At 47.6% G+C, this 14,489-nt stretch overlaps 1 protein-coding gene across 3 annotated transcripts in view; it reads left to right on the top strand.

Moving 5' to 3' along the window:
• Positions 1 to 10,583, top strand: part of FCHSD2 (FCH and double SH3 domains 2) — a 372,664-nt gene extending 362,081 nt beyond the window's left edge. For all 3 annotated transcript variants that reach the window (XM_074304006.1, XM_074304004.1, XM_074304007.1), the window contains 3 exons: positions 5,423 to 5,552; positions 5,635 to 5,717; positions 8,621 to 10,583. In XM_074304006.1, coding sequence (XP_074160107.1) covers positions 5,423 to 5,552; positions 5,635 to 5,717; positions 8,621 to 8,704 — 297 coding nt within the window. In that variant the 3' untranslated portion in view covers positions 8,705 to 10,583. The remainder of the gene's footprint in view (positions 1 to 5,422; positions 5,553 to 5,634; positions 5,718 to 8,620) is intronic.
• Positions 10,584 to 14,489: the final 3,906 nt, after the last annotated feature.

Below are 14,489 nucleotides of genomic sequence, written 5' to 3'. Positions count from 1 at the left end.
ATTGTCTATACTTTCCAACCTATCCACAAGGATAGCATAAAAGACTCTGGGAATCTCATCTATAAAATGCCTACATTGTATGGCTTTAAATAATCTTGTAGTTTCTTTCTGGCTCTGAATCCTATGGCCTGTCCACATTGTGCTTTGCTTTCCAAAAAAAGCCTACAGATAGTAGATTTTAAAATGTTTATTAGGACCTACTAAGGCCAGGTCCTGTACTTCAGAATTCCATACCTTCTTAGAGTTTATAGTCTAATAGGAATAGATACAACATATACATAAAGAGAGTCCAGAGTACACTGGGACAAAACCAAAGTACTTGTCTCAGGCAGAAGTGAAGGGATGCACATGGAGGATTAATATCAAAAAAAGCTCCCTGACATAATAGAGCTATCCCTATTTGGAGTGACTCATTCCTCACAAGGTCATGGGAGGTCCTCAAGGGAAAAAGTGGAGCACTATTTGTCTGGTGTGTTGTCTAGGGAATCCTTTTTAGGGATAGGTTGAATTAGGTTCTGGAATTTTGTGGTTCTGTGACAGGTCCCAGAAAAGAACTCCATGACCTTGAGAAAGGGAGATCTTTTGGAGGTGTAATTATCAAGGAAGACATTGTACAAGGAGAAATACAGCCTTTGAGTGAGAGTACAAATTTAAAAAAAAAAAAAAGAGTCCACAGTAGTGATAAAAATAACCACTCTGATTTGGGCTTCAAAAGTTGTTTCTTCATCATTTTATGGGTGATGAAACTGTGGTTCAGATATGAAAATTGCCCATGATCACACAGTTTGGATTTATAGAGATGAGGATGAGAGTTTTCTGAACCAGGCAAACAGCCTCCATAAAATGCACTAATTGGAAGAGCAGACCAAGATGCGGAAATAGCCAGTTACCCAATTTGGCTAAGCGGAAGAGAATGTAAAAAGAATAATGAGATATAAGGTTGGCACCAGATGGTGTGAGGTCTTAAATGCCAGACTGAGGAGTTTGTATCATTATCTTAGAGACAATAGGAAATCACATTTGTGAGAAAAATCAAGTTTTTGAGGAAGAACATGACATTGTGAGACATTGCACATTAGGAAGCTTATTCAGTCATCACATGAAGAACAGATTGGTACAGAGACCATTTAGGAAGCTGTTTCAGTAGTCTTGGTCAGTGAGTTTTGAGTTGCTGAGTACTGCTGTAACCTTAAAACACTAAACCATTTCATCTGCCTGGATGTCCCACAAAGTTCTAGCCTGGACCCTCTTTTCTCCCATTTCTACACAATCTCAATACTTTCATCTGCTCCCATAGGTTTAATTTTCACCTCAACACAGATGACTTCTAGTTCTATCAACCTCTTAACCCTAAACACTCTTCTGAACTCCAGTCCCACATCATTAATTGCCTCTTAGACATCTCTCATTATATGCAAATGAATTTCCCTCCTACCTTAAATGTACCGTCCTCTTGACTTTACTGTTGCTCTTGAAGGCACCACCATCCTTCTCCCTAGAGCCCAAGAATATAACCCCATGAGGTTTTTTTTGATCCCTCACTTTTACTAATACTTGCCCCATATCCAATTAGTTATCGTCTTTTCAGTTCTACCTCCCTAATATTTTTTAAGTCAATCTCTTCTCTCTATTTACATGTCTGCTACCTTAGCTGAAGTCCTCATCATCCCTCCCTTCCTAATTGGCCACCTACCTTCAAGCCCCCTCACTTATTCATTCTCGATACAGCTGTCAGAATAATTTTCCTAAAGCATAGGTCTGGCTATATCAATTTTCTGTGCTTATTCCACATATGGCATTAAGCAGGTTCTGTCCCTTCTCTGCTCTGTCTTTCCCCTGGGCTTACTGGGGAGAACCAGTGTGATTCTGAGTGTGATACTAACTAGAACACTATGTGGCACTGCTGTCACAGAACAGTCATCCTGAGCTAAGTATAAGCACAAGACACTGTCTCTCCCTAGCTTGATTTGGTTTATCCTCAGCCCAGAGTTTATTCCAGAGAAATTTCAAAAAGAAAGCATAGATATAACCCATCTCTAGATTTCTTCAAATATGGGTAATCTCCAGCTCCTCTGCAGACATTCAGTGTAACAATTGCATTTTTCTTAGACAGCCTTTATTTTATCCCACAGAAAATATGGCAGATTTAAAGGACTTAGAAGTGCCTAAGCAGGCATCCTCAATGGTGTTCAGACTCCCATAGAACACTTTACAGGATGCACATCCTCTACCTACCTTTTGGAGTTCCCAAGCATCAGACCTGCTCTATACTAAGGGGGGTGCACAGGGATTGGAGAGGATCCACATATGTATGTTGCCTCCCACCACTCTTTAGAAATTTAGCTACATAGAATTTATGGGTAATGCTCTTTTTTTCCAAAACTAAATGCTTTTCATGAGTTCTCTGAGTAATCCTCTTCTTTCTTGAGAAGGAATTTGATTTTTCCAACTTGTGGTCATCCACCAGCCAAACTCCAAGGCTGGTAGTGCCTAGAACTTTCCTCTTCTCTGACTAAAAGGCTGGATTCTTGGATCTTGCCACCCAAGAGATGGATATCTCCTCCTACCCCACCTCTACATGATAGGTTATTGTTCAGGAATAGCCTTCGTGAGCCACTCTTACCAGCCAAGTGGGCATGTTAGTATATGCCATGATTGTGAATGCCTCTACAGGAAATTAATGAGTGAATTCCTCATCAGCAGGGTCACCTCGTTAGCAGGGAAAGTCAACTCTCAGGATCTCTCCCCTCAGGGTGAGCTCATACAGCTCCTGTGAGCCCTTGTACTCAAAGGCAGCCATTGCCATTCATGGGGGGAGAAGAGATTGAGAAAGCCGCAGAAGTCCCCTCTTCTTTCCCTTGGCTCCCAGGATCAAGGTTTCTTGTGTGGTTAGTCAGTCTTCTAAACAAAGAAAATACATTGCAGTACATGCATGTGCAGCTATACATTTACCACAAATGTGCCACAAGGTAGTTTCCAGCATGCTGCTAATGGGCCACAGCCAGCAGGTGAGCACTGAAATCAGCACCACTGAGCTCCGGAGGCCTGGCTACATGACCTCCTGGCCATGGACTGTAGCTGACTTGAAGTGAGTACCACTGGTTGCAGAGGAGAGGTGCAGATGTTGGCTGCAAATGCCATCTCTGGGGAACACAGGCAGCCAGTCCTCCCTCTCCCTGTCCTGCATGGGCAACATGTAATAGAAAGAACACAACTGGAAAGCAAGACCCAGAGTTTAAATATTAGCTCTTACACTCGCCATGGAGCTGTAACAGGCAAGTCCCTTTGCCTTGGCAGTCCCACCTGTTTCCTTATCTCTCAGTTCTCCACTGGATCTCATTGGTGTGAGTGTCTCCCCCAGATATTCTCCCCCATCCCTCCATGATGTCCCTCCCAGGACTGTTGTTCCTTCATCTGTGAAATGATAATAACAAAGCTGGCACCGTCACAGCATTGTTGTGAGGAGAAAGTGCTTTATAAACCATAAAATGCAGTAAAAATGTGAGCACTTATTATTCCTGAGGCTCATTAAATGTACAGTGAGAATAAGCTGACTAAATGGAAAGGTTAGAATTGCTCATGGATTTTTCTATTCTTTATGTCAATTTGAGTGTGGATTTAAAAAAAAGGCAGCAGGATATTTGAGAAAGAACTGGTCTTGGGTTCAGTAGACCTAGATTGGAGTGCAAGCTCTACCAGTGAGGCTGGCTGCCGCAGGACAAGACCCTTGGTCTCATGGCCTCTCAGTCCTTCCCTCTGCTAAGTGGGTCACAGTCCTCATCCTCTCGCTCTCTCCCTGCCCTCACAATGTGGGTGCAGGGGGGCACTCGGTGTGTGTGGTCATATGCTACTCTAGGACCGTTGTCATTATTTCCATGATGGTCACTTTAGACCCTGTCACCTCTCAGTATTTGGGGATTTGCAAAATATTCATGCACATGTTTATTCCATTCAGATTGTCATTACCCAGCTCATTAGAAGGCTTTTAAAGACTCAGTCTGCCAACTGGTAGTCGTATCTCCACAAGCCCAGGCCCCTGGCTGCTCAGCATCTTTCACTGAAGCGGCCGAGTGGCTGGGTGCCCTTTGTATGGCACTCAGCTGGCGATACCCTTGGAGGGAAGAAGGGCAGGTGTCATTATTCTCCTCCTTCAGATGAGGAAGCTGATGTCCAGGAAAGGAAGCAGCTTGTTCCAGGATCATAACAGTCAGAGTCAGGCCTCAAATCCAGACTCCAAATCCAGCACTCTTCTTGCTCCATGGAACTGCCTTAGAAATTATTTTCAAGTTACTGTCTCTGTGAGTTGGAATTAGAAGGCTGCAGAAATGATCAACAAAAGGCAAGGGTCACAGGCCCTCAGCAGTTTAGATCAGGCCTTCTCATGACTGTTCCATCTGCTCCAAACCAGGGAATCTAACAGAAAGCTCTCTCCTGTAGAAAGAGATGCCATGTAGTTAAGCTCATCGAGGCCATTTCCTTCTCATTGCTGTATGTACCCAGCATGTGGCATTGTCATTCCAACATACTGGGGAGCTGGGGTAGTCCAGAGAGAGCTGGCTGGATGGCATTGGGCAAGTCGCCTAAACTCTTAATGCTGCCTCTGATTCCCTAAGACTCTAAATTGCATACTACCAACTGATCTGTGTGAGTAGAGGGCATTTCCCCATTGGGAGTTCCCTATATCATTGATCTCATAGATTCAGTCCAAAAAAAATTTTGTTGTATCAAATCAAATTGATCATGAGATTTAAAGTTGGAAGGAGCTCTAAACATCATCTAATTGAACATCCTCAATTTATAGTTGAAGAAACAGAATCTGAGAAGGAAAATGATATGGCCTGTATGATAATACAGGGTGGGTGAAAGGGTCCCCTGAACCTGTCTTTTTAGTTGCTGTTTTTCCAGAAACACTGGGCTCAGAGCATGATGGAGCTGCATCAGGCTGCATTCCCTGTGTGTCCTGGGAAGGCAAAATGGGCACCAAGCACTCTGTACCAGCCTGGGGTTTGGCTTTTGTAGAGAAGCCGACCCTTTAATCTTCAGTCTAGCAGTTCCCAAGAGAAACAAATGCACCTCGTTCCTCCCCTTCAGGAGGGCTTACTGTACTTTTCCCCTCCCATGCCATGCCCCTCCTGTTTTATCCTGCTTTTGGTGCAGACTTCTCTGGGGATTGTGAACTCTTTGGGTTCCACATGCATTTTCATCTCTTATAATGAACCCAGTTTTGATATAAATCTTGTGACTTGATTGCCTGTTGACAGGTACCAAAAGTACCAAAGTCCAGTTCCCCCTCCCTCTCCCCCCATCCCCAGCCACCGCCTCACTCTACAGAAGGTGTGAGAGTGTTAGCAAAGCCACTACACTGATGTTCCTTCCTATCAATCATCACTGACCCTTTAACCACTTCTCCATTTCTTCACAGATCTCTCCCTCCCCCAAGCCACACAATTCTCTGCCTCCACTGCCTCTCTATGATCAGCCACCCAGCAGCCCTTCTCCCAGCCCTGACAAGAGGAACTCGAGGTACTTCCCCAGGTCTCCGTCCATGAACGGTGAGGCTCCAGGGATACTTTGCTCCTTCTCTTACCCATCTGTACCCATTAGCACACCCATGATTCTGGTTCTCTCCCACAGAAAACAGCTTCAGCTCCGATTCTCCAGGGTTCTCTCAGCCCCCAAGGCACACACCGGAAGCCTCCTATGGTAAACTGCGACCTGTAAGTATCCAGGCCCCGTTTTGGGTTAGAAGGTGTAAGCCCCTGATTTCTAGTTCCAGTGCTCTGGAGCTGGGTTGATCAACTGATCATGGTGCTGGGCCTGCTTGATCCTCAGCTTCCTCATCTATAAAATGAACATCAGCCTGCCTCTGATACCAGCTAACTAGGACCATCGGCCTTAAAGATGAAAAGATCTTCAGGTGGTCTATCTAGTCTTTATTCCTTCTTTTTCAGATAGGGAAGCCTGGAGAGCAAGTATAGTTTGTCCAAGGCCATCTCAGGCAGCATCTCCAGCTCTTAGTCCAATGCTCTTTCTCCTAAATCTTCGAAGCTTCACTTTTTTTTTTAACCTATAAAGTTAAAATAATAATAACTTATACCTCCCAAGGCTTTTCTGAGGAGAGTGTTTTAGTTCTGTAAAAACAGAGGCGATTACTTTATCATTTATTCTTCCTCTGTAAATGCTTTGCTAAAGTCTGAGATTGATGTCATTCAAGGCCATGAGATATGGTCAAAAGGCCTTGGGATGCTCTTCTCATCTCTTTCTGAGTTTTCTTTCTTTCTCCCTTCAATTGAAGCCCTACTGCCCTCTGCCTTTCTCACCTTTTTGCTTATCTTATTACTCCATTAGCCTCAACTACTATTTCTCCCCAGGGAGTTCAAATCTACATAATAGGTCCAGCCCCGCACTATCCTCTGAGGGCCAGTCCTGTCTCTGATTGAATCAGAATTGGAAGGGAGAAGGACATGTCCAGAACAAGAACTGGGTATCTTACAGTACTTGATCTTTTACATCATCCCCATTTCTGTTATCAGTGTTGTTATTATTAATCCAGTCATGCTTTTTTGTTTCTTTTTTTCCAAGTTCTCTCTCATATCAATGCATTCAAATCTTACCAGGTTTTTCTGAATCCCCTTCATTATGTCTTAGAACACAATAGTATTCCATCACATTCCTGTACCATAAGTTGTCCAGTTATTCCCTCAATTGATGGGCATCCCTTCAGTTTCCAATTCTTTGCCACTGCAAAAAGAGTAGCTGCAAATATTTTTGAACAAGGGTCCTTTCTCCCTTTTATAAAAGTGTTGTTCCTGAGGAAAGGGTATGTACAGTTTAATTGCTTTTTGAGCATAATTGCTAATTGTTTTCTAGAATAATTTGATTGATAGTTCTACCTTGAGTCCCTTGATGCACACATTTTCCCACAGCCCCATCACATTTGTCATTTTTCTTTTTTGTTCTTTTAGCCAATCTGATAGGTGTGGAGTGGTACCTCAGATTTTAATTTGCATTTCTCTTAATTATGAGTGATTTAGAGCATTTATTATATGGCTGTTGGTAACCTTCTGAAAAATGCCCATTCTCCTCTTTTAACTATCACTTGGGGGAATGGCTTTTATTCTTATAAATTAGAAATGAAACCTTTATCAGAGAAACTGGAAAGATTTTTTTTCCCATTTACCTGCTTTTCTTTTCATTGTAACTGCACTGGTTTGCCAGTCACCCTTGATATCCATCTCCTTTATCTAGTCATTTCTCAAGCTTTATCAATTTTTACTTTGTAATGCCTTGAAACCACCTCCTCCTCCATCCTTTCATCTCTTTCCTCAGAGGCCATCCGTGCCTCTCCTCCAGCTCACTGACCCTTGCAGCTCTTTATCTGCACCTTCTGCTTCCAGGCTCTCCCCATGTTTCTTTCTAGCCTTTAGGGCCAGTCATATTCCTATATCACAATTCCATTTCTTCCCACCAAGAAGAAACTCACTATAACCCCCACACACACACTTACAGCCCAGAGAAGAAAAGCCACATTGCAAAGCTCAGCATTTGAAACCCTCCACAATCTGGTCTCAATATTCCCTTCCCTCCTTTTTCTCACAACACTCTCTTTAATTTGATTCTGGTCCTCAGTTTCTTTATCTGCAACATGAGTTGCCTCATGTTGAGCAGAAGGGTGGGTGGACTGATAGGTCTCTAAATACAACTATTATATCCTCCGAGTCCCCTCACCTTTCTGGACTGATGTCCCCTTCTGTAAAATGGGAACAACAGAATTGGTTCTAGCTATCTCAGAGCTGTCACGAGGAGTGTGTTCCCAGTCCAAGCACTATCATCATTGACTTCCACTATTAAGGCTTCCCAAAAGCCTCCCTTGGTCTCTCAGTGATAATAATGGAGGTCAGGATTACATGAGGCACCATGGGTATCTGTACGGTCCTTTGTTTTCAGAGAAACTGAAGCGACATCCCTGGGCCAGGGTCAGAGTGCAGTGTGTACCTGTGGCTGGTCAGACTAATAAGCGGACACAAACAGTCTATATGGGCCTTCTGGAGAGGCGCAGGCTCTCGCTCTCACACTCCTCTTAAGCTACTTTGCTCACAAAGCACAGCTCTCACTGGTGTGGGCCCTGGGCCAGGGTCTCCCATGGCCCATGTCAGCTCCAAAGTTCCCCAAAAAGACCTTGAGTAAAAGTATTAATATACCCATTTTACAGAGGAGGAAGCAGGGACCCAACAACAGGGGGAGGGTCCAAGGCAGACTTCACTCTTTCCTGGGTCCAGGTTGGTCTGTGTTCCATCACCCTGCCTCTTTGCCAGCACAGGCTGTAAGGGCCTTCATGGGCACCAGCTTACCCAGACTTTGCACTGGTAGACAAGGAGATTGTTTCAGCGCAGTGTCCCCCCGTACTGAAGGCTCTGAGGATGGGGTGTGGGCATTATGCCATCCCCAGTGGGAGCTTTCTGCCTAGCACTGGGCTTCTAGGCACTCGGCCTTTGTCCCTCCGGGTCTGAGTGCGTGTACATGCAGAAGGAAGGGCGATAAGTGCCCGCTCCCCGGTTTCCATGAGCACATGTGGTGCTCTTGTGGGAGCCCCGCATGCCCACTGTGGTTCTCCCCCCAGGTACGGGCTGCGCCCCCTCCTCCCACTCAGAGCCACCGCCGGCCCGCAGAGAAGATGGAGGATGTGGAGATCACACTGGTGTGACGCGGGGACTCCGGGAGTGAGAGGCCCGCCCTGCCCAGCTTGGCTGAGACCGTGTTTCAAGGCACCTTTGCATGAAGATGACTCAAGTAAGGAGCAGGAACCAGGGAGGACTCTGTATGGCAGCGGCCTGCCCTCCACCTCCCCCCGTGCCTTTGCTTGTCGTTCTGAGTCATCTCCTCCTTCCAGAGCACAAGCCCGGAGGGGCCATGGCCCTGGCCAGGCAGGCCCACCCGAGCCCAGGGCAAGCTCTTGGCCACTTGTGTGGCCCGCCCCAGCCCTCTCCCATCACACGTTAGTACAGTATATTACTGTGGCCATAGGAATGTGTTAGGAACTCGCCCAGACTCCTGAGCACGTTCCCCATGGGATGAGTGAAGTGGAATCAGGTTCTCCAGCCTCAGAAGAGGGACAGAGCACAGAGTTCAGGACAGGCGAGCCAGCTTCTCATCCCAGGCCCTGCCGCCCTCCCAGGACAGGCCATGCTGTCAACCCCCTCGAGGACCCTTGGGGTCCCTCCACTTGCTACTCATCCAGTCGTCACAGCCTGCCCTCCCACCCCACCAGCCTCCCCCCCCAGCTGGGGAGGGAACAGGACACTTCAGAGCAAGAAGAAAGACCTTCTCTCCATAGGAAGGCCGACTTCCTTCAACAAGTATTTGCCTCATGTGTGTCTCAGCACCCAGCCCAGCCATCCCTGTGGACTTCCCAGGAGCTGCATCCCAGCCACAAGCCAGCCTTTGTCAGTGGTGACCTGGGGGGGGTCCAAGTTCAGGGGACTAAGTGTTCCTTCCTAGTTGGCTCACAGACCCAGCAGCCCCTGGCTCACAGCAATGAGTCCAGGGAAATTGGCCCCACTGCAGCCTGGGGCAGCAGCACAAGCTTCTGGCTCCTCAGGTCCTATCGGGGCCCAGAGAGGTTTTGCGAGGCGCGGGCACCTGTGGTAAAAGGAGACTTTGCCGTTCGGTCTCATTTCAGGGCTTGGCACAAATACAAGCGATGATTCGGTGAAGACTCCCAGCCCACTCCCAGTTAGAGGGAGAGACTGTGGCTTCACTAGCGATATTGGGAGAAGCGGCTCCCAGGTATTTAAGGAAAACTATTTTTGTCTGCATGATTGGGTAGGAAGTTTTTCCACCTAAACCAGAAGATAGAGAATTGATGGCTTAGCTTAAAAGGGCTGTATTGGGAGGTTGCTTTGCTTTTACTGTTTTATTTTTAAAGAAATCAATATTACATTTAGAAGACATTATCTGAACTTTGCACACATTACTTCAAAGAGTAAAAGATCTCTGAAGCAGAGAGTGCTTTCCAGGCCCCTTGACCAAAAGTCATGTCTCATCCAAGGAAATGTTTCCTGGATTGCTCCGTTTCATCAGTAACAAGGACTTGTATGAATCTCTTCCGTATTTTTGTTCTTTCGCACCTCTTAACCTGTTGATCTGTTTGAGGTCTTTTTATGTGTTTATCAAACTTATTCTTAAGTTTAAAAAAGAAGTGTTTTTTTAAGATTTAAAAGTTTGCAGAAATGTTAAAAGCATCACAGTGCCCAAGTATCACTCTGCTGTTCTCCTCTTCCTCCAGCCAGTCTGTCTGTCTGTGCCCACAAATCAAGGTTCTCCAAATTGAGAGTGTTATTGGAAATCTCTTTAGTTATATTTTAAATATTTTCTGTAAGAGCTGCTAATTTTATTTAAAACAAAAAGTTGTAAAAATGCCTCCTTTTTAACTATGACTTGTTTGTACAGGGCACGTAATCCATGTATCCCAGTGTACAGTGTCGGTACACTGAGAACACCTGTGCAAGGGCTTCCTCTGTACTGGCTGTAAAAAGTTTGTATTTATTATGTATAAAATGTTGAATAATAAAACAAAGTGGAATTAAGTCTTTGAGTTTCTTAGCTTTGGTAAAACAATTCCATTGATAGCCTTCTCTGTGTCCTCTAAAATATCCAGCAGAATGACTGGCCCACTGCCTCCCTCCAGCCCCCACCTCCTCCCACTTCACACAGCCTCAGAATCCCTGCTAACTTAGAAGAACTTGAATAAAAGTCTGTGACGATGTCTCTGGACAGGAGCATCTGAGCCTAGCAGCCAGAGAGACAGGAAGTCAGGAAGGTGAGCCTAAGCAAACTCTGCTGCTCCCTTCCCAACTCCCAAGTCCCAATTTAAGCTAGATTCAGAGGCAAGTCTGACCATCCCTCTTAAGCCATCCCTCTTATGTTCCCTTAGTAAGTTCCATTCTGCAGACTGCTGTTGGGTCCCCAGACTGTCAGGGAGGCAGGAAAAGCCATTGGAAGCAGCATCTTTCATCTCAGTGCTGCAATCTCACTTAGGGGAATATCTCAACTGATTGGGGATTCACTGCAAAGGAGTCAAAAGAGCAAATGATTCTTCATAAAGAACGATCTTAAAGCACTGGGTGAATTACAAATCCAACACAGCTCTTGCTTTCAAAAACTTGTAGTCTCGGAGGAAAAAATCAGGGAGAGATCTCAGTCAGCTCAATACAAGGAAGATCAGGGCGAAAGGGAAGTCCAAACAAAATGCTATGAGAAATTAGATCATTTTAAACTGGAGTGGTGGGGAGGGGAGACTAAATGACATACACTCCTGGCAGGAGGGGCTGCCAGTATAAATGTACAAAGGCAAGAGAACGCAGGACAAAATCGAGAAATAGCCAGTGATTCAGTTTGGCTAGAATGTCGTATTTGTAAAGGAGAGAGAAAATTCTAAGAAGTTAGGTAGGAGTGCCCAGATCATGAATGGCCTTAATGACAAGAAAAGGAAGTTTTATTTTCTCTGGTAGGTAACTGGAGCCCTGAAGGTGTTTGAGCAAGAGAGTAGTGATCAGACAGACCTGTGCACTAGCAATGTGACTAGCAGGCCACGAAGAAGGAAATGCAGAGACCAGACCAGAGACAGGAAGGCCAGGTCGTGGGACGGTTCTGAGCTTTGATGTAGCATGGGCCCTGAGAGTGAAGCCGGAAGGCAGAAATGAGGAACTAGGACGGAGCCTCAGGGGAGGCCCCCACTTTGAGGACCAGGGAAGCAAGAGCAAGCAAGTAATTCTTAAAAACTCTTCTTAGATTGAGGTGACATTAGCCTCTCTTGCTCCTAATTCTACTATTTGGACTCAGATTTGTTTATCCAATAAGCATTATCGAGTGTTTGAGGGTGATACCTCTGCTAAGCTGTGGGGATCCAAGGCAGGCCCTGCCCTGGTGGACCATTTATGGGAGAAAACTGTACCTAGCTAGGTGATATGTGAATACTTTACAAGCATGTGGAACCATAGGAAACAACAGGAGGAGAGGCCCTTGAAGAGGAGCAAGCTTGAACTGAACTTTGGAGGAAGCTGGAGATTCTCAGGGGCAGCTTGGGAGGGAGAGTGCCCAGACCTGGGGAAAGGGAGGACTCTGCCTCCAACAGATAGCAAGGAAGGTGGAGCAAAGGATGTCAGGTGGCAGGAGATCTAGAATAACAGTCCCTGGAGGGCAGGCATCATGGGAACGACAGAGCTGAACTTCGACTGTGTAGGAGAGAGACTTAGTGGAGGGAAATCAATTGGACTATTGTAATATTCAAAAATGAGGATCACAGCCTACACTGGAGTTAGGGTGGATGGAGAGAGCCAGGGAACACAAATGTTAACACTAGGTTGTCAGGGGCAGCTAGGGGGCGCAGTGGGTAGATCACCAGCCTTGAATTCGGGAGGACCCTAGTTCAAATCTGATCTCAGACACTTAACACTTCCTGGCTGTGTGACCCTGGGCAAGTCACTTAACCCCAGCCTTAAAAAAAAAAAAAAAAAAAAAAAAAACTACTAGGTTGTTCTCCAGATCCCCAAACAGCTCCTCCCTGTCCCCTCTCCTGCTTTTCCAGGAGGTTTTTCTCCTGGTCCCACCTGCCTTCCCCAGAGACTAGGGGCCCACATAACCTGCAGCTAGAGTCTTTCCACTGAAGCTGCCCTTGTCACAGTCTGAGGGGAGAAGGGGATCCATGAAAGCAGTGGGGCGTCAGAGCTGCCCGCTCCTCCTCCCCCCGGGCTGGTCAGTGTGTGTGCTAGCTGGGCAGCTGTCCTGCAGCCTGGTGAAACCCAGGACCCCTTCTCAGACTAATGTTCTCAAGTGTATAAAATGCCTACAATTACAAAGGAAGCAGTTCTACTGAGGAGGTTAGCTTTTCTTTAAATGCCTGGATCTCAGGTCAGAACCTCTCTCGGATGCCTTTCTATCTCACAAGTTTATTGGGAGGCTCCAACTATTGGATAAGATGTGGGAAGCCCTCCTGAGCTCCGTAATTAGCAGCGGTGATCCCTGCGAGGTCCCCGGCCTAGGTCCCCTGGCTTCTGCCGAGACCGACCCACTGGGCCTTTGGTGGGCGAGGGACGCCCCCTGGCGGCCACTGGTCTCCAGGCCCTTGGAGGGAGGGCAGACTTCTGCCAGCAAAGGGCAGGTCGAGGCCCCGACAAGGAAAGGGCTTGGTCAGCATCCGCCTCACGGAAGGTGACACAGGCGGGAGTGGGCCCGTGTCTCTGCGTCCAGACCAGGGCTCTTTCCAAAGCTGTGCGCTCTCTCAGCCACGAGATGGAAACCTGACGTCGGAGCAGCTCACAGACTCGGGCCTGCGGGATTCCGCCTCAGGAGGAGAAGCCCCGGGCAAGCCTGGAACACCCCGGCCCCTCCCTTCTGACCTGGGGTATCCCCACCCCCACCCGGGTCACCCCACCTGGGGCACCCTCCCCCTCTCGGTAACCGGATCCTCCCAGAGACCCTGCCTCCTCTGACAAGGGCCACTGGGACACCTGTTGTGACGAGCCTGATGGGGGGGGAGGAACCCAGGGACAGCCTGGGAAGGGGCTCTGAGCGGAGCGGGCATTGGTCTCCCCTGAGGAAGGGGGGCACCCAAGGCTTCTCCAATTTAGAGAACACTGAGGGTGGGGCAGAGCGCCAGGGCCAGCGCCTCCTGGGCAAGGATAATGAGCTGGCTGCGGGCTCAGGGTGTTTCCTCACCTCCCACTGTTGTCCCTGCACGCAGCTGAAGGCACATCCCAGACGGACTGGGCTGGCCCTGTGGGGACTGGCTCATTTTGCCTTCATAGAGTGAACTTTTTTCTTCAAGTGGAAGCACAGATTTAGAGCCGGTGAGACCCTTAGCGATGCCGTCATCTGGTCCCTTCATCTCACAGATGAGAACTAGGGGCTGAGCCCAAAGTCACAGCAGAGGAGCCCCGACTTGAACAAAGGGCCCTGCTCTCCAAAACCGTGGCTGTTGCCACTATCCCATGTCTCCGAAGGCTGGTTAGAGGATGGAGGCATCCTGGGCCCCTGCTCCCCTGCCCGCTCGCCCCACTCTCCTATCCAGGGCCTTCTCCGCCAAATGCCCTAGATCCAGTGGTCTGGCTCTCTATCCCACCAGAGGCCACCACTTACGGATGTAAAGGAAACACAGACCTGGAGCCTTCTTACCACCCCAAATGGGGCAAAACCTCACTGCTGAGCGGTCCAGCAGTGGGACTCAGTGCAAGCAGCCTCTCCCTGGCCACGGCCACCTCAGCAGCCCCGCCTCCAAGGGCTGACTTGGTGGGCCAGCAGGGGGCAGAAAAGGGGACTCGAGCAGTACCTGTGACACAGGAAGGAGTCCGGCATTCCTGCCTCAGGCCTTACATCAGGGGCAGAGTTGAAAGCCTGGTTTGGGACTGAGGCTCCGACTGTTAATTCTGGGAGATAACTTCCTGTTTGCCCAGGGACGGCCACCCTTGGCTCCCCAAGCCCAAGGCCAGATG

The sequence above is a fragment of the Sminthopsis crassicaudata genome, chromosome 3, assembly GCF_048593235.1.
Source record: "Sminthopsis crassicaudata isolate SCR6 chromosome 3, ASM4859323v1, whole genome shotgun sequence".
Classification (NCBI taxonomy): domain Eukaryota; kingdom Metazoa; phylum Chordata; class Mammalia; order Dasyuromorphia; family Dasyuridae; genus Sminthopsis; species Sminthopsis crassicaudata.
This window is presented reverse-complemented; position numbering and strand designations above follow the sequence as displayed.